We start from the raw sequence: 19,844 nt of genomic DNA on the forward strand, positions 1-19,844 counted from the left end.
GTGGATTCCACGCTCCAAGGAACACGTATTAATGCTTGCTGTAGTCGGCCTGCCCTTCGTCGCTTACAGCATGGGCCACTCAATCACAATGGGCGAGCGTCATTGTAGCGTAGATTGCCATATATGGTGACATGAAACTTCCTTATATGGCAATCTCAACCGCTCTTTCCGAGAACCCATGGTCGGGCGGTATAAATAGACAGGCTACCAAGCGAAGGTATTCACTCAAGACCGGCTTTCAGTCAGGAGCATATCACTTCTTGTCAACCTTAAACTTAAACACTAACCATGGATGATGATGTTGCTGCATTGGTTATTGACAACGGCTCCGGCATGTGCAAAGCCGGTTTCGCCGGTGACGACGCTCCTAGGGCTGTTTTCCCCTCCATCGTCGGTCGTCCAAGACATCAGGTAACTTTCATGAATTGATATTTTTGTATTTTAGAAATGATCATACGCCACTTTACTTTATTAATGTAGGTGCACTATGTTTTCTTGCACAGAGATATATTAACATACCGATACGATTATACGTCGTGGTCAATTACTGGCCCACATTCTTTTTAATTCCGATTGCAGGTTTTCGTACATGAAAGTTTTAAATCTTATGATTGGTTGTGTGAAACATGCATGCGTCTTTGTGCAATGTTGAAATCGTCACTGGAAAAGTCGTAAAAGTTATTTAAGAAGACAGGTAAAATGCAGCACCACTTCTAATGATTTCCTGCCCTTCGTTTGTAAATTTCATGTGTCTGCATAACTCGAGTTTCCAAATTTAATGTCGCGAGGCTACACTGCACGGGAGACACGTTGTCACACAAGCCGTCCTACCGGCGACTTGACACACTTAACGACGCCGGTTTAGGTCACGTGACCGTCTTGGGTCAGGTGTGGCGTGATCTGGGTAGTGGGCGCCATGCCCCGAACCGGTATTGCGTACATTATGTACCTTTAGCCCCAGGAGACTTGTTACCCACATAAAACACGATTGTAAATCAAAATGAAGGAACTAGTTAGTAATTCAGTCTTGAGATTCATAGTGATCGAATAAAGGTTTATATTGGTTTCTATTATGCCTGTCCACTGATGGTCGTACAATGAGTTTAGTGTTAGTGGCCTTTTACGATTATGCTTGTCGTATAAGGCGACTTACGTGATTGGTTGGTCAGGCTCGCTGACTTGGTTGAAGCATGTCATCGATCCAAATTGCATGGATCGATGCTCATGATATCAATCACTGGATTGTCTGGTCCAGACTCGATTTTTTTACAGACCGCCGTCATATAGCTGGAATATTGCTGAGTGCGGCGTAAACCAACAAACCAACCAACCTTAACTTTTCTTAAAAGCATTCAGCGATACTTATATTGTTTTTTTTATTTCTAGGGCGTGATGGTCGGTATGGGTCAGAAAGACAGCTATGTCGGTGACGAGGCTCAGTCCAAGAGAGGTATCCTCACCCTCAAGTACCCCATTGAACACGGTATTGTCACCAACTGGGACGACATGGAGAAGATCTGGCATCACACCTTCTACAACGAGCTCCGCGTTGCACCAGAGGAGCACCCCGTCCTCCTGACAGAGGCTCCCCTCAACCCCAAGGCCAACCGTGAAAAGATGACCCAGATCATGTTCGAGACCTTCAACTCTCCAGCTATGTATGTGGCCATCCAGGCTGTTCTGTCCCTATACGCTTCTGGTCGTACCACGGGTATTGTTTTGGACTCTGGTGATGGTGTCACCCACACTGTCCCCATCTATGAAGGTTACGCCCTTCCCCACGCTATTCTCAGGTTGGACCTGGCTGGTCGTGATCTCACAGACTACATGATGAAGATCCTCACTGAGCGTGGTTACTCTTTCACCACCACTGCCGAGAGAGAAATCGTTAGAGACATTAAGGAGAAACTCAGTTACGTTGCCCTTGACTTTGAACAGGAAATGCAGACCGCTGCTTCTTCCTCCTCCCTGGAGAAGAGCTACGAGTTGCCCGACGGCCAAGTCATCACCATTGGTAACGAGAGGTTCCGTTGTCCAGAGGCCCTCTTCCAGCCATCCTTCTTGGGAATGGAATCTGCTGGTATCCACGAAACAACATACAACTCCATTATGAAATGTGATGTTGATATTCGTAAAGACTTGTACGCCAACACTGTTCTCTCAGGAGGTACCACCATGTTCCCTGGTATCGCCGACAGAATGCAGAAAGAGATCACAGCTCTTGCCCCAAGCACAATGAAGATCAAGATTATCGCACCCCCAGAGAGGAAATACTCCGTCTGGATCGGTGGCTCCATCCTTGCCTCTCTGTCCACCTTCCAGCAGATGTGGATCAGCAAACAGGAGTACGATGAGTCCGGCCCATCCATTGTGCACAGGAAGTGTTTCTAAACTTTTGGCTGCATTGATATAAAACGTGATCTGCTCCTTCTGTATTACGGGCGGGGGGAGCTCTGTGGGGGGGGGGGGGGGACCACTTCCGAGGGACGCCCGGCTGAGTTCCCCACGTCTGTTGGACATAATGAACGGCAATTTATTTTATTGTTTCAGCAACTTTTGTTACATTTTTTAAAAGAAAAAAAAAAAACAAATAAAAAAAAATACCCTTTCAATTATGTTACTGTTATCAATCATCAAAGGTTATTGTTAGTTCTCAGGAACACCTATGTGTTCACAACAAGTGAGACCTCTATGTGTAGAAGTTTTGTTTGTTTGTTCCTTAACGCCGCACTCAGCAATATTCTAGCTTGACGTTAACTTTGAGTGAGTGAGTGGGGTTTTACGCCGCTTTTAGCAATATTCCAGGCATATCGCGGCGTCATCTTAATGTGGGAGGAAAGACCGAAGTGATGCAGGTCTCCGACGTTTACCACTTCGGTGAAACCCACGAGCACAGGTATGGTGCTGACAAACATAGAAACATAATTGGGGTGAACCGGGATTCGAACACAATCATAGGTTTCTGACGTACCTAAGGGACGCAACTCTGCACAAAGGAATACTATACCCATTACTCGCGCCCGCGCACACACTCGCGAAATTAAATGGCAAATTGTTTAATATCGGGGATGATGCTAGCGAAACAAGCACAGGGTAAAACTTGGGTATCTTTTCAATGTCGAAAGAGGCGACTAACGGCATCGGGTGGTCAGTCTGGCTTGGTTGATGTATGTCAGTTTCCCAATTGCGTTGATCGATGCTCATGATATCAATCACTGGATTGTCTAGTCAGACTCGATTATTGACAGATCGCCGTGATATAGCTGGGATATTGCTGAGTGCGGCGTTAAGCAATAAACAAACAACAATCAGATCGCCCGACACGGCGACTTCATGCGTAACATCGTACCCCAACAACGTCGACCGTCGCTCATGCTGTCAGTGACTGGTTTCTCTGACATCACCCAGTTTACTAACACTGTGATATAGCGAGACTAGTGCTCTCTGCGGCGTTGTGCAACATGCTCGCGCATATCCATGCTGCAAGAATTCCCACTTGTAGTACATTGCCCCACGGGTTCTCACCCTCCTCCCTTGTTACCCGAATTGCACAGAGAGGCCTATGATCGTGCTGAAATCCATATATCGTGGGTCTGGAAGAACCACCCACTTCAAATATGATGCTTGCCGTAACGGGCGACTATGCTCGTCGTAAGAGGCCACTAACGGGATCGGGTGGTCAGGCTCGCTGATTTGGTTGATGCATGTCGACGTATCCCATTTGCGTAGATTGATGATCATGATATCAATCACTGAAATGTCTGGTCCAGACTCGATTACTTACAGACCCAAAGACCCGAGCTTAATTCATGTTAATGAATCTCTATACGCACACATTCACATACGTGCGCACACACACACACACACGATACAACAGTGCACGCATCATTCGCTCACTGGATTGTGTATATATATTTACATGTACAGTAAAATACGTTTATAACGAAAACGCTTTTAACGAACTGACGGATATAACGAACATATATTTGGTCCTGGACATTTGCATACATGCGAATAACGAACTACGGTTATACTGAACTCAAATCAGTGGTCCCTTGTGTTCGTTATAACCTCCGTTGACTGTATTCACCCATTATAGTTTGGAATATTACGTTTCAAGATTCGTTATCTTGTGTATCGTGTTTAACTAAATGCGTGCATGAATGTTTGGTTTTTATCACATGAATAGAACTGAGGAGACCGAATGACCAATGTGCTTTGTGGGAGAACTGGTAGACAAGAGGCCAATTTGCTGGGCATGGAACGCTGACACAGTTATCTCCCTTGAGGCCTCTTCCCATGCCCGACCAGACCAGTATTCTATCCGGATAGGGACTGATGTAAACGTCATGTATTAGGACAGGTGAGGTGGGTGAAATGGGATTTAACGTCGCGTCTAAATTATTGCACTTATATAGCGACGTGCATGCACGTGTGTTTATGTGTGCGTGTGCGTGTGCGTGTGCGTGTGTGTGTGTGTGTGGCTGCTTGTTCTAGTCCGGACTGATGCCGATTTATAGTAATAGCTCACTGAGATATTATGCCGCAGTTTAACATGAATACCCCACTCGGACACAGTATACTGACTCCGAGCCGACCAGTCCTTGTTTTAGCCCCTTAATGCCGAGCGCCAGACAGGGTAACAACAAGTACCATCTTTGAACGTCTTTTGGTATCACGCGGCCTGTGATCGAACCCCGGACCTCTAGCACTGGACCACGGAAGCGGTCCCGCTCCCACGAATAACCCGTACAGAAGAGTGAGTGAGCATGGTTATACGCCGCTATATATAACGATCTCCCCGCAATATCACGACAGGGGACACAAGAAATGAGCTTCACGCATTATACCCATGTGAGGAATCGAACCCAGGCCTTCGGCGTGATGACTGATTGCTTTAACCACTAGGCTAACCCACCGCCCGAGTAGATGTATATTCTCATGAATCACGGTGGTGACATGTAGTAGTTGACAAGCAGAACAAATATACACAATCATGGTTAACAATTAGTGGTGCATACCCTGTCCATATTTAATAACTGAGCTGTTCTTAAGAGTTTCACAAAGGAAATATATTTACCACAATTGGATGGATGATATGTATTTCGTAAATGATCCAATTCACGACATTCTAAAATAAAATTATATTCACCCACGATAACTTTTACAAACTGAGCAAAACCAAAGTATCTTCCTTATTGATAAATAGAGAATCTCACCCGAGTGTCTTTTGATATCAAATATATAACACGAGTTGATAAAAGTGGAAAAATTCCGAGGCTTGCCGAGGAATTTTTACCACTTTTATCAACGAGTGTTGATATATTTACTATCAAAAGACACGAGGGTGAGATTTTATTTATCATCCAACATCATTCTTTCAACTTTTTCAATTTGTAGACAGTAATTAGCAGTGTCTTCAGTGTAAAAAGTACTGCAAACAGCTTCAGTAGCAGAGCCATTAGTGATGTCATTTGATTGTGACGTCATGGTAACCAGTGACGTCACAATGGTCTGCAAAGCATTGTGATGTAATTTCATTGCAGCGATATCTACAGTGTAGATATCTCTTGATCTCATCCCAGCGATATCTCCTGTGGGAGCCAGTTTTGGATGATAAACCATTGTTATACCATCTACCTGTTTCACCTGGCAGTCGGTGGGTGGAGTTCTAACTTTAGTAAGTCAATTGCGTGGTACAGGGTCAGAGACAATCGACCAGTTGTGTCCAGTCAAACAGAAAGATATCCTCTTTGTATGGAGTCTAAATAGACATATAGGCAGGCGACCCAAATTAAACACACGAAGGGATTATAAATAGACTTATATAGACAGGCGTCACAAGGTTAAACACGTGTAGGGAGTTTAGAGAGACTTATCTTGATTAATGTGGGTGAGTACTAATTGCAGGCATAGATTAATGCATCCGGGTGATGAGTTCGATGGAAGATGTTTCAATCTCTTATATTAGTTTATGGATCCGCCGGAACTAAAGTTTTATTTTTTAAAAGCTGAGTCCATTAGTTCCGTTTGAGTGAAGAAAAATACTTTGATAATAGTTTATTTGTAAAACCAAGTGATTCTATTCCTTGTGCACTCGTTGTGGTAAAGTAATTTGTTGAAGGAGTACCGGTTGTATACAGCACAAAAGAAGTTAAAGAAGACCCGATTCTTTCATAGTACTCCTGACAACCAGACAATGTACCTGGTTGTTCTCTTACATTGACAAGTTATATATACCTGCTGTTGTCCCAGATCACCCGAGAAGATGGCACATTCCATTCGTGAAAACATAACCAACTGCATTTCAGTGATGTGGTTGTGTGAAAGAAACCAAAATGTATAAAACATATTTATGTAAGTATTGTGTTTTCAATGAAGAATAAGGTAACCTGCAGATATTAACGACGCTAAATTAAATTTCAAACATAAAGGATGTAAGGGATGGACCAAAACGCAGCGATGAAGCTTGATGGTGATCTGAATCTGTCACTTTACGTTTGGAGGCGCACCTGGCGGTCATCGCGGTCTGTTGCGGTCTTTTCTTCTTTGCAGGTGTGGATGCAGGTACGACTTTCACATTGCCCATGACACCCACGAGCGCAGGTATGGTGCAGACAAACCAAGACTCAACCCATGATCAGCGGGTCCTGGGACTATTAAGGAGTGAAACTCTGCACAGACGCACTAGACAGGAGCTCACCTTTTCCTAGTATCAGCCAACACTGGATGCAATGGGTTTTCGCTGTTGATTTTCAGTTCGCCTAACATTTTGTGACACCATTTTTTAATGACCTCATGGTTTGTTGTTGAAAAATGACGTCTGAGTCTGATTTTACGAATAATTAACCTTGACGTGGTCATTCTTGAGGTGGTCCTACTGGACCTCGCGTCCTTGTTTTCGCATAATGACCCCGTGAAGAGTAATCAATTGTTTTGTTATACCGAAACTCATGTATAAGTGATTATTTTCAGTTTTATTTTATTTGCTGTCTTCTTGTTTCTTGCAATTACAATTCAGGAGAGGTTTCCCCCAGGAAGATCGGTGAACCGTGTAATACCACGCGGAGATGCTACGTTGTTTTCTAGCAGACGAGGTCAATATCGATCACGTGACAGGTCAATAGTGATCAAGTGATTAGTCGATATTCGAGGTTAGTGTCTGTCACGTAATTTGATCAAACATTTCAGGTCCACTTTACTTTGGTTATGCCTGTATTGACAATTCTTATTTCGCATCGAGTTGAAATAGAAAGATTCTAGGTTAAGTTGTAACAATACCTTGATATCTATGAATTATCTACGTCGTCTGAGATGTTGACCTCGCCGTCTCAGATGCTGGTCTCGTCATCTCTCAGATGTTGACCCCGTCGTCTCAGACGTTGACACCGTCGTCTCAGATGTTGGCCGCGTTGCCTTCGTCTCCGATATTGGTCCCGCAGTCTCAGAGGTTGTCTTCATTTGTTGGTCGCGCATCTCAGATGTAATTTTATCAGTGTCTATTCTTCTGGTTATTATTGTCTTTGTTGAATATGCCTTGTCCGTGAATTGCAGAGGGAAAAATATTATTACAAATGACAATACCGTGACATCACAGACAGTAGAATATGTCCTGTCCTCCACGGATGGACAATACCGTGACACACCAGACAGTAGAATATGTCCTGTCCTCCCCGGATGGACAATACCGTGACACACCAGACAGTAGAATATGTCCTGTCCTCCGCGGATGGACAATACCGTGACACAACAGACAGTAGAATATGTCCTGTCCTCCGCGGATGGACAATACCGTGACACACCAGACAGTAGAATATGTCCTGTCCTCCACGGATGGACAATACCCTGATAACAGAGACAGTAGAATATATCCTTTCCTCCGCGGATGGACAATACCCTGACATCACAGACAGTAGAATATGTCCTGTCCTCCGCGGATGGACAATACCCTGACATCACAGACAGTAGAATATGTCCTGTCCTCCACGGATGGACAATACCCTGACATCACAGACAGTAGAATATGTCCTGTCCTCCGCGGATGGACAATACCCTGACACACCAGACAGTAGAATATGTCCTGTCCTCCCCGGATGGACAATACCGTGACACACCAGACAGTAGAATATGTCCTGTCCTCCGCGGATGGACAATACCCTGACATCACAGACAGTAGAATATGTCCTGTCCTCCCCGGATGGACAATACCGTGACACACCAGACAGTAGAATATGTCCTGTCCTCCACGGATGGACAATACCGTGACACACCAGACAGTAGAATATGTCCTGTCCTCCACGGATGGACAATACCGTGACACACCAGACAGTAGAATATGTCCTGTCCTCCGCGGATGGACAATACCGTGACACACCAGACAGTAGAATATGTCCTGTCCTCCGCGGATGGACAATACCCTGACATCACAGACAGTAGAATATGTCCTGTCCTCCGCGGATGGACAATACCGTGACACACCAGACAGTAGAATATGTCCTGTCCTCCGCGGATGGACAATACCGTGACACACCAGACAGTAGAATATGTCCTGTCCTCCGCGGATGGACAATACCGTGACACACCAGACAGTAGAATATGTCCTGTCCTCCGCGGATGGACAATACCGTGACACACCAGACAGTAGAATATGTCCTGTCCTCCGCGGATGGACAATACCGTGACACACCAGACAGTAGAATATGTCCTGTCCTCCGCGGATGGACAATACCGTGACACACCAGACAGTAAAATATGTCCTGTCCTCCACGGATGGACAATACCCTGATAACAGAGACAGTAGAATATATCCTCTCCTCTCGTTGTGCAGGGTGGTCGGATCTTGTTTATCAAACATTGTATTGTTTTTTACAATTATAAAAACTGTTTCAGGCAGTCAAAGAAATGGCAACATCCATGTGGCTCCTTCAGGTGAAGACCGCCTCAATGGTTTAGTGGTAAAGCGTCCGCCAGGAGAGCGGAAGGTCCGGGGTTCGATCCCGATCATACCAAAAGACGTTAAAAGATGGTACTTGTTGTTACCCTGTCTGGCGCTCGACATTAAGGGGCTAAAACAAGGAGTGGTCGGCTCGGCGTCAGTATACTGTGTCTGAGTGGGGTATTCATGTTAAACTGCGACATGGTATCTCAGTGAGCTAGCACTATAAATCGGCATCAGTCCGGACTAGTACAAGCAGCCACACACACACGTGCATGCACGTCGCTATATAAGTGCAATAATCTTGGACGCGACGTTAAACACAATTTCACCTCACCTCACCTCACCTCACCTCACCTTGAGGTGAATGTGCTCAGCTCCAGTGAACACAAACACAGGAATCCCCCAAGCCTCGTTCTGGCATGACCGAAATCTCACCAACCACGTTCCAGCATGACATTGGGGTTTCCCAAGCCTCGTTTTGGCATGACACATTTTTAACTTGCCACATTTGCAGCACCAGCGCTGATCTCGACATTGAACCAAGCATTGAGGTTGTGGCATGTTATCTCCATATAAGGCCCTGCTGATCTGGAAGCACGTGTTTATATTGATTCTAGATATGGTACCCAAAACACAAAGCTTTGTTTCCATTTTCGGGCAGAGGAAATGTCGTCAACATCGTCCGGAGTTTCTGAAAAGTGAATTGTTCGAGACAGTCCATAAACGTAATACTGACACTTTTCTTTGTATATCAGGTAACTTAGTAGGTAATATATTTAACGTGTAGACCTCTAGATACCGGCCGAAAACTATGGATACACAATGTCATTTGAAAGTTGTCAAATGTAACAAATGTTATATTTGGGATAACATTTTCTTAGAAAAGTACAGATTCTCGTTCTCGTGCAGGGAGGGCATAACCATGGATTTTACGCCGCTTCATAAGCTAATTCACTGACGTGAAGGCATTGCAGCTGTCTATTTCAGCCCTGGAATCTATGTTGTGCATCGAATCCAGGTCAGCTGTGTGATGTTGACAGCCTTGTCTGTGGGCTACACTACACATCATGTAGAGTATGCGAATGGGACATCGCCTGCAACATGGCGGACATTGGTTATTTGACTGACACATAGTTTGCTTACATAATTTTGAAATAAATAATTTGAATAAAGACAAAAGAGAAGATGGCGCAGATCATGTATGAGAAGTTCAAGGTCGCAGTTACGGCCCGTACGACTGGTTCCGTCAAAATTATCGCCTATCTCTCGCTTCCGTGGGATAAACATTTGAACGAAGGAGGCGTTGCACAGTACGTGGGAAACACTGCTATACAATCTCAACCATATATTAGACATTCCGGAATGTTCGTTTGTTCAGTATTCAAAATTTTAATCGAGAACTGTGTCAACTTATTTTTCAAGCGTAAAACTCGAGAAAGCTGCTTTCTAATTGGCTGATGTCGACGTCTTGTAAGTCATATCAGTGGTCGGTCAAAGTTCGCGAAAGGTCGTTCTGACATGACCCGTAATGGGATGTCCTCAGATCTTTGTTTAGCGACAGCGAGAACTCAGGTCTGATTTTAATGAGATTGTGTCATGTCGTAATATTTATCAACACCGCCCCTTGCAGGTCCATCCGCTTGTGTCATAGTGATTCTGTTTTGTGGAAGGCCACTCCCCTCCAAATGCTTGGTCCTCGTTAAATCTGTGACTATGAAGTGGTTCTTTTTTCAAATTTGAAAACAGGTAGTCAAATGGGGCAGATCTGGTGGAGGGGATGGGTGGGGTAGAAGGCCGTACCTACATTCCTGTGCTGTAACTTGAGCATGGTGAATTGTTTTATAGGCATTACTTAGAAGTTGCCGGATGACAAGGTAGACACAATTTAATGGATAACAACTTCTTTAATACTGTAAAAAGCGACGTTTCGGTATAGATCCTTACACCGTTGTCAAGCAGACACGGTATAAGGATTGCTTGACAACGGTATAAGGATCTATACCAAAACGTCGCTTTTTACAGTATTAAAGAAGTTGTTATCCATAACCTTGTGTCTCCCTTGTTGTGCATGGTGCTTGTGGTGGGCTACAACACCTCGATGGCGCCACGCTTCTCATTGATAGACTCTTGCAATCTCCTCAATTAGTTGTCATAGTATGTCCCATTGTTCCACGTTGTAAATAACCGACGTGCATTATGACATTGCTGTCCCAAAACATGGTGACCATAGTGAATTTGGTGGCTATAAACCTGTTATCGAAACAAATAAACTATCCTAGAAAATGCTTGAAATTTTTTATTAAGCTTCAGGCCTTTGAAAAAGAAGTAGAAATTGTCTCTCACCAAAAATACGTTAAAAAAATTCGGCGCATAGTTTAAATTAATCAGTATCTGGTTTTGCAGCTGTAGCTGAATAGGCGAGTCTCCATACACTATCCCAAGTTGTGTGGTATAGAAATGTTTTGTCGGACGTGCACAGAGAGGGAAATATAATGATTCATTGTTAAGGAAAACACTGAACCCTACATTCACAGAGACCTGTACGGCCCGACTGAAACAGGCCCAACCATACTCAGTGAGGGAGGGTGTTTACTTCCAGGAATATATGGTGGCCGAGAAGGAACAACGCTTCCTCGCGGCCGTAATTGAAGGCGAGAAAGCGATGTCCCTTCTCGGTCACCATATATATTCCTGCGGTAGCACGAGACGGGAAAGCGATAGAGCGATATGAGAAAGCGAGAACGCGATAGAACGAGGCGAGAGAGCGGTAGGGGGATACGAGAAATCGATAAAGCGTTTATGCCTAACACCTGTTCAAGCACGAATAGTCCTAGTTATGTAACAACACACAGAGGGGGGATGGGGAGACATACATACATACATACATACATACATATACATACATACATACATACATACATACATATACATACATATGTGATTTTGCTTGAATATTGCAAAAAGCAGCGTTAATCCACACTCACTCACCCACTCACAGCGGTGTTTATCAAATTACGATATGCATGTACATATATACACGTACTTGTAGATTTGTACAAGAAAAGAGACACAATACAAGTTGATCATAAATCAAATGTCAAAAAGAATATTTACGGACAACAGTATTATGGCAGTCACACTGTAAAAACTACTCAAAACAAGAACATCCACAATTGTAATACTGTGTTTTGCAATACAATCAGCCATGACTGATTAACCGTAGGATACCGTCATGGTCATAGGTCATTATCAAAGCACCATAAATATTCTAAATAGGGCTATAAATCAATCAATTACTATTTACGCAGAAATACATATATTGATTCAACATCACCTCCGTCTGTAGAGTTCTTATGTTCAAATGAATGGTATGAACATTTCAACATTCCCTCCATAATTTGAAGGTGACTGAAAATATCTCAGCTTACTTTATTGAATTGAAGAAAACAACAATTTGACCCCGTCGGCCACCACAGGAATACTGTGGAAGAACAACGGCCTGGGATCACGAAGAGTGTGGCCAACCAGTGGCTAAAGGGGGGCAACTCTATCCACCTTGCACTGAAGCCAATATGGAATCAAATCACACAACACAAGCAAAATAACGTGACGGGATCTTCTAAATATATCGTCATGTGTCTATTACCTTTCAGCGTATGTTGAAGTGGTTGCTTATTTAATAATACACATGACAAGCATAATCTATTAATAACTCTGACCAATAGTCATATCTACATGAACAGTGTCAGTCCGTATTAGGGAATGCAGCCCCGGCGGACGTGCGATTATAATATTTATACACTCATAACACTTTCTGTCACACTGGTGTCAAGCAACGCATCACCACAAGGAGTAGGCAGTTTTCGGTTAATCTTTTCTCTTTAGCATTTAAATTTCAATATATATTAGTAAGATATAAATATATAATAATTTTATATTACCACTTGACATATAAGAAAGTTTACGTGCGCTGTCTATTACCACCACATCCTAGTATCGCCTAGGAGTGATGTTGCGTGACGTTACAAGCACATACGTGACATTCGTAGCTTTGTAGTCCAGTTAACGACCTTGAATATTCACTCAGAAATGAAACTTTAATCTATTGTGCTTAAAGCAAACCCTTCCACTGAACCTCCATTCTCCGAAAGGTTTGCACTGTATGAAATTATCATGACACAGGACAGTTATGCTGGTTCAGGGCTCCTATGTATAGTTTCTCAGCCCTGACTGATTTCCTTTTGACCCTCACTGGGTGATACAGGCGGTTTGTAGGTCGGGTGATATACAGCACCGGCACAACGCACTTATCTGGTCCCTCGCAGTCTCTCCCTCCACGCCAACAGCTATACATGGATATACCAATGTTGATTCAAGGACTTATAGGGAATATAGACTCATATTGTTACCATATATGGACATTGAGAGTGAAGACAAGGTGCTTGGTGGCCTATTTAAGACACCCTGTGACTCCTATTTAAGACCCACGGTGACTACTTGTTTCAGTGCAGTGGCGTACGACAGGGGAGTAACATATCACCAGCCTTTTTTATTTGATTTTCATATCACTACTTAACACTAACCATGGATGATGATGTTGCTGCATTGGTTATTGACAACGGCTCCGGCATGTGCAAAGCCGGTTTCGCCGGTGACGATGCTCCCAGAGCTGTCTTCCCCTCAATCGTCGGCCGTCCTCGACATCAGGTAAAATTGCATCGTCGTGATGAGTGATGACAATGGATGATAACATTAATGTTATATTTCTGCAACATGATTTAGGATAGATTCGCTGACTTTTGTTTGCACATAAGTTTTTATTTAGCAATACTATGTATAAATTGGCGTGTATTTTTCTTCCTTGAACCATATAACAAGTAATAAATGCCTCTTCGCAAGAGGACATGCAATCTCATCTAACCTAAATCTAATGTTAAAGCTCAAAAAGTACCAGGTAATACACATATGGCATCACCGGCAATGACGCACATGTTTGTTTCGTAATTGGTCCAGAGGATGTGCCCAGTCTCATACCGTTGTCGTTTGCTAGCAACTAAGGACAGTAGAGACGAGTCAAGGTGATGGAGAGCAGCAACTGAAATATGTTACGGTAGACGTTTGATCGCGTGAGACCCTTCAACCCAGCTTCTACAGGAGTTTCCTACGTTTTGAGGCTTGGCAATTTGGGGTTTAATTAACGAGATCCATATACAAATATGCATAAATTGACATTTTCTTTTCTGCAATATTTGATTGATATCTTTTGTTTGTCAGGGTGTGATGGTCGGTATGGGTCAGAAAGACAGCTACGTCGGTGACGAGGCTCAGTCTAAGAGAGGCATACTCACCCTCAAGTACCCCATTGAGCACGGCATTGTAAATAATTGGGACGACATGGAGAAGATCTGGCATCACACCTTCTACAACGAGCTCCGAGTGGCTCCGGAGGAGCACCCCGTCCTCCTGACAGAGGCTCCCCTCAACCCCAAGGCCAACCGTGAAAAAATGACCCAGATTATGTTCGAGACCTTCAACTCTCCAGCCATGTATGTGTCTATACAAGCTGTTCTCTCGTTATATGCTTCTGGTCGTACCACGGGAATTGTTATGGACTCTGGTGATGGTGTCTCGCACTGTGTCCCCATCTATGAAGGTTACGCCCTTCCCCACGCCATCATGAGATTGGACCTGGCTGGTCGTGATCTCACAGACTACATGATGAAGATCCTCACTGAGCGTGGTTACTCTTTCACCACCACTGCCGAGAGAGAAATTGTCCGAGACGTGAAGGAGAAATTGTCCTACATCGCCCTTGACTTCGAGCAAGAGATGACGACTGCTGCCTCTTCGTCCTCCCTGGAGAAGAGCTATGAGCTGCCTGATGGTCAAGTCATCACCATTGGTAACGAGAGGTTCCGCTGTCCAGAGGCCTTGTTTCAACCAGCGTTCCTCGGAATGGAGTCTACCGGCATCCATGAGACAACATACAACTCCATCATGAAGTGCGATGTTGATATCCGTAAGGACTTGTACGCCAACACTGTTCTCTCAGGGGGTTCTACAATGTTCCCTGGTATCGCGGACAGAATGCAAAAGGAGATCACAGCTCTTGCCCCAAGCACAATGAAGATCAAGATCATAGCTCCCCCCGAGAGGAAATACTCCGTCTGGATCGGTGGCTCCATCCTTGCCTCTCTGTCCACCTTCCAGCAGATGTGGATCAGCAAGCAGGAGTACGATGAGTCCGGCCCATCCATTGTGCACAGGAAGTGCTTCTAAACTTTGACTATTTGAATCAATGGACTATTTATGTGACGTATTGTAACCAGACTGTCTCAATTTGCTATTCCAGGGCAAAAGTTGGCTGCTCATGACAAGGACATGAATGAACAAAATGTCGTCGTCCAATATATGACGTCATGAAATTGCGAGCTCATATTCGAATCTCCAGAAATGACGTCATGATAGACGGTGTTTTATCGTGAAATAAACCACGCTTTATTCATCATTGCTTTATGCTATTCATCGCTTAGCTATGTTATATATGGTAATAACCGGGGCTACAAGTGGCCCTCTGGTTACGAGTTAGGTTCTGTTAGTTCCATACCCTTGGCCAGTCAACACCAGACCAGTCAGCAAAGTAGAAAACATCTACTGCCCGCGTAGATCGACGTTAAAGAACTCTCTCAATTATTCCCTTGAGTACCCATCTCAACATTCTTTATGACCCTTAGGTCCCCACACCAAAAGTGGCTTTTGATTTTTTTAAACACGAGCAAACTGAATATCAACCTAGAAATACTGAACATTAACATGATGATGCATGGTATTAAACATGCATTGAAAGATCACACTTTCGTCTTCGACATTGGCATAACAATTCCAAAGAATTTGATGTTATGATTTAGTAATGGTTGTTACATTTGACAAACTATCAGTTATTGTCATGACAAGATTGCAAGAGAATATTAATATCATAACAAAACTGGTTTCCTCAGGAAATATGGCCTGGGTGAGTTCCAACAATATCACATTGGAGATATCGCTACATGGAAATTGCATCACAGTGCTTTGGACGTCATTGTGACGTCATCAGACATTATCAAAACACATTACATTTACTACATACTTCAGTGTGAAAGACTGAGTTTTCTGAAGTTGAGAAAAGTGATATTTTCATTGCAGTGAACATAACACTTTAACGGAACTATTGTCATACAAGAGTTACTTCCCCTTTAATTGTCTTCCTTTATCGTATGTGTCTAGCCCGTACAAAAAATGTTGACGTTCTTTTTACGTTAGTTCTACATTGACAAGGCAAAATCATGACGGATAGTCATTTATGGAGTTAATATCGCTTTTGCCATTCATTCTTCTCTCGAAAATGTTTTGTTATAAACTTTATATCTCTCATTTAACTCGTCAATCGAGACTGTTCGTTTCGCAAAGCGCCTTTTTTGATTACTTGACCGGCGTGTATTCTTTCGCTTCTCTCAGCGGTCTCCTAGTTGTCAGGAATATTTTTTGTTGAAGTTGATTTTGTATATAATCATATCGAAATGTATGATAAAGAATTATCGTGACCCTAAATATTTTTGGATACTTATGTTCATATTTTTTAAGATTGTGCAAACACTTCTTTTTAAGTCGCAAATACAAAGGGTGGTGAACCGTCCCTGTGTGTTTGGTAGGGAGAATTTACGTTTCAAGGTTTGACATTTGTAATGCAATAGTTTAATTTTCCGCCACTCGTGAAAATATCTCCTTTCCCCCTGTCACTCGATGAGAGAAACATGATATTTCACTCGACACATGAAATATCCTCTATATCTCTGACACTGAAGCTGGTAACTTGTACATTTTTCATTTACTGGTTACTGGTTAACACTGGTTATTACTGTTTACAGACTACAAAAGTTGGAAGAATGGATGATAAATAAAATCTCATCCTCGTATCTTTTGATATCAAATATATCAACACTCGTTGATATAAGTTCAAAACTTTTGTTGATATATTTGATATGTAAAGACACTCTGGTGAGATTCTCAATTTGTTACTTGGTTTTGTTTTGTGGCGTTGCCTGTTTTCTGCTTGAAGGGGTCATATCATAATGGGGAGGTACGGTTGTCCGGGTGTATAATCCCGTCAATATAGAATATAGTGTTGTAAAACCATACTCAATCACAACGTTTATTTAACGGGTGCGTATATGATATCCAGGAGTATATATTAAGTATACATAAGGTAATTACAACCGATAAAGACCGCCTCCGTGGTCTAGTGGCAGGGCGTCCGCCTGGAGAGCGGAAGGTCCAGAGTTCGATCCCCGGCCGTGTCATACCAAAAGACGTTTAAAGATGGTACTTGTTGTTACCCAGGCTGGCGCTCGGCATTAAGGGGCTAAAACAAGGACTGGTTGGCTCGGAGTCAGTATACTGTGTCAGAGTGGGATATTCATGCGGCATGGAATCTCAGTGAGATATATATCGGCATCGGTACTATAAATCGGCATCATCCAGGACTAGTACAAGCAGCCACACACACACACACAAGTACATGCACGTCACGTCGATATATAAGTGGAATAATCTTGGACACGACGTTAAACCCAATTTCACCCAACCTCACATTCAACAGATAAACAGGATCTGATGCATTTTTCTGTTGATATGTTGCAATCATATCTGATACAGACAGCTGTCATTATGTGATACCCATTGTCTAGTGGGTAGAGGTCTGCCCGGAGGGCAAAGGGTCGATGGTTCGATCCCCTGGTCACTTCATACTAAAAGATGTTAAAAGACACTTGTTGTTACCATGCCTGGCGGTCGGGGATAAAACTTGAAAGCAACGTTAAACCCCTTTTATCCTCGCCTTACGTCAAATATGAAAGAAATATAGGTCATTACCAAACATACATATCCTTACGCCCATTACACACTGTGCATGCTTTGAATAGATGTTATACGAAGTCGCGTACTGGGTTTGTGGAATATTAAATACAGGATCTGACTTAACATTGGGCAGTATAGGCATTGTCTGACTTCACATTGCGCAGTGTCTGACTTCACATCGAGTAGTGTCTGACTTCACATCGAGTAGTGTCTGACTTCACATTGCGCAGTGTCTGACTTCACATCGAGCAGTGTCTTACTTCACATCGAGTAGTGTCTGACTTCACATCGAGCAGTGTTTGACTTCACATCGAGTAGTGTCTGACTTCACATCGAGCAGTGTTTGACTTCACATCGAGTAGTGTCTGACTTCACATCGAGCAGTGTTTGACTTCACATATCGAGTAGTGTCTGGGGGATTACTGTGTCTGAGTGAGGTACTAAATTGCGGCATGGTATCCCAGTAGTTAAGCACTATAAAATCGCAATGGTCCCGACCTAGTACAAGCAGCCATACACAGACAGACACACGCACACACGACATTGAATTGTGCAAAGTCATGGGACATGCTTGTCACACTGTTGTACACGTAGCTTCGCGTTGTACTCTATAAATAGATCCACAAGCCAGCGTGGAGACATATATACCTGCACACATTCATACATACCGTCACTGTGCAGACCAGTACTAGTGCGGTTTGTACCTTGACCTGACGCCAAGTTAGGGCATAAGTACAGTGGAGTATTTATAACCTGTCATACATGCTTGTATTTGGCTCATGCTACCTTTTATGGTATATAGTATGCAGTCGATTAGGGGGCGTGGCTATCGATCTACACTGGTCGATGATTCGACCGAAACAACATGACAGTGTGTAGCGCTATAATCCTATGAGGAATAGACGACGCACGCTTCAGGCACTTACAGGGATTTAGGTGAAGAATAGTACGACTCTGAGGTTATGGTAGAGGAAGACCGATTTAACTTGATTAAATGATCTGCGAACAAAAAAAACCCAAAACAAACTGGCAGCTTATAAATATATTACAAAAACTTACTTCCTCAGCTGGTGCCCTAGATTCACAAGGTACAGTGGATCAGAGTATGACATGGTGTTGTATGTTACAGCTAGGACGCCCCAATTATGTTTCTAGGTTTGTCGGCACCATACCCGTGCTCGTGGGTTTCACCGAAGTGGTAAACGTCTGAGACCTGCATCACTTCAGGCTTTCCTCCCACATTAAGCTGACACACCGTGATATAACTGGAATAATGTTAAAAGCGGCGTTAAACCCAACTCACTCACTCACTACAGCTAGGATTCTAAGAATGATGAAAACGTTAAAAAAACGCTTACTGTTTTGAAAACGACGCCTTGGCTTCAGGATTTTTTTTTATCACAATCTTATCAACTATATTCAGCACATATGGAGAATCTCTCTCGAGTGACTGTTGATATCAAATATAAAAGTGTAAAAACCAGAGGAGTTTTAACATTATCCTCGATGCCACCGGGTGTTCGCGAAAAGGATACGCATGTCCTGCCCTCCTGTTAGCCCAAAGTGATGTGTATTACTTTTGTGAATACCACAAGCACGAGTAAGGTTCGTGCATTCGGATCTCTGATCATATGATCCTGGTACGACTAAGGGGCGCAACTCTGGTCAGCGAATCACGTAGCCTCTAACGCCCTGGCCAACCTACACGTAGATCAATGTCAATGTAACGAACACTTAACGTCAAAGACGACCAAAAGTCTCAGCGCAGTGCAATTTCTACATTTTCTTTTTCTGCATTTTCGGCTACAAACTTTTATAAAAGCAAATATGTTTGATAAGCTGGATTATTGCTGGAATACTGCTGTTGGATTATTCTTTGAATAGTGATGCTGGAATACTGCTGATGGAACATTGAAGCTGGAATGCTGCTGCTGAAATGCTGTTCCAGGGATACTGCTGGACTACTGTTGCTGGAATATTGCTGCTGGAATACTGCTTATGGAATATTGCT

At 43.3% G+C, this 19,844-nt stretch overlaps 1 protein-coding gene across 1 annotated transcript; it reads left to right on the plus strand.

The window, feature by feature from the left end:
* The first annotated feature begins 204 nt into the window (after positions 1–204).
* Positions 205–16,528, plus strand: LOC124114126 (actin, cytoplasmic-like). Its single transcript, XM_046474690.2, has 3 exons — positions 205–411; positions 1,387–2,131; positions 14,481–16,528. The coding sequence occupies exons 1-3, from the start codon at positions 289–291 to the stop codon at positions 15,215–15,217; spliced, it is 1,605 nt and encodes a 534-aa protein (XP_046330646.2). The 5' UTR covers positions 205–288; the 3' UTR covers positions 15,218–16,528.
* The last annotated feature ends 3,316 nt before the right edge of the window (positions 16,529–19,844 follow it).

Source organism: Haliotis rufescens, unplaced genomic scaffold (assembly GCF_023055435.1).
Source record: "Haliotis rufescens isolate VD_foot unplaced genomic scaffold, xgHalRufe1.0.p SCAF_2, whole genome shotgun sequence".
Classification (NCBI taxonomy): Eukaryota; Metazoa; Mollusca; class Gastropoda; order Lepetellida; family Haliotidae; genus Haliotis; species Haliotis rufescens.

Excerpts from the sequence above, each read along its gene's own strand:
- LOC124114126 (XM_046474690.2), top strand. The coding sequence starts at position 289 with ATGGATGATGATGTTGCTGCATTGGTTATTGACAACGGCTCCGGCATG. Across the intron at positions 412-1,386 it reads TCGGTCGTCCAAGACATCAG|GGCGTGATGGTCGGTATGGG; the intron begins GTAACTTTCATG and ends TTTTATTTCTAG. Across the intron at positions 2,132-14,480 it reads GAAATGTGATGTTGATATTC|CCATGTATGTGTCTATACAA; the intron begins GTAAAGACTTGT and ends TCAACTCTCCAG.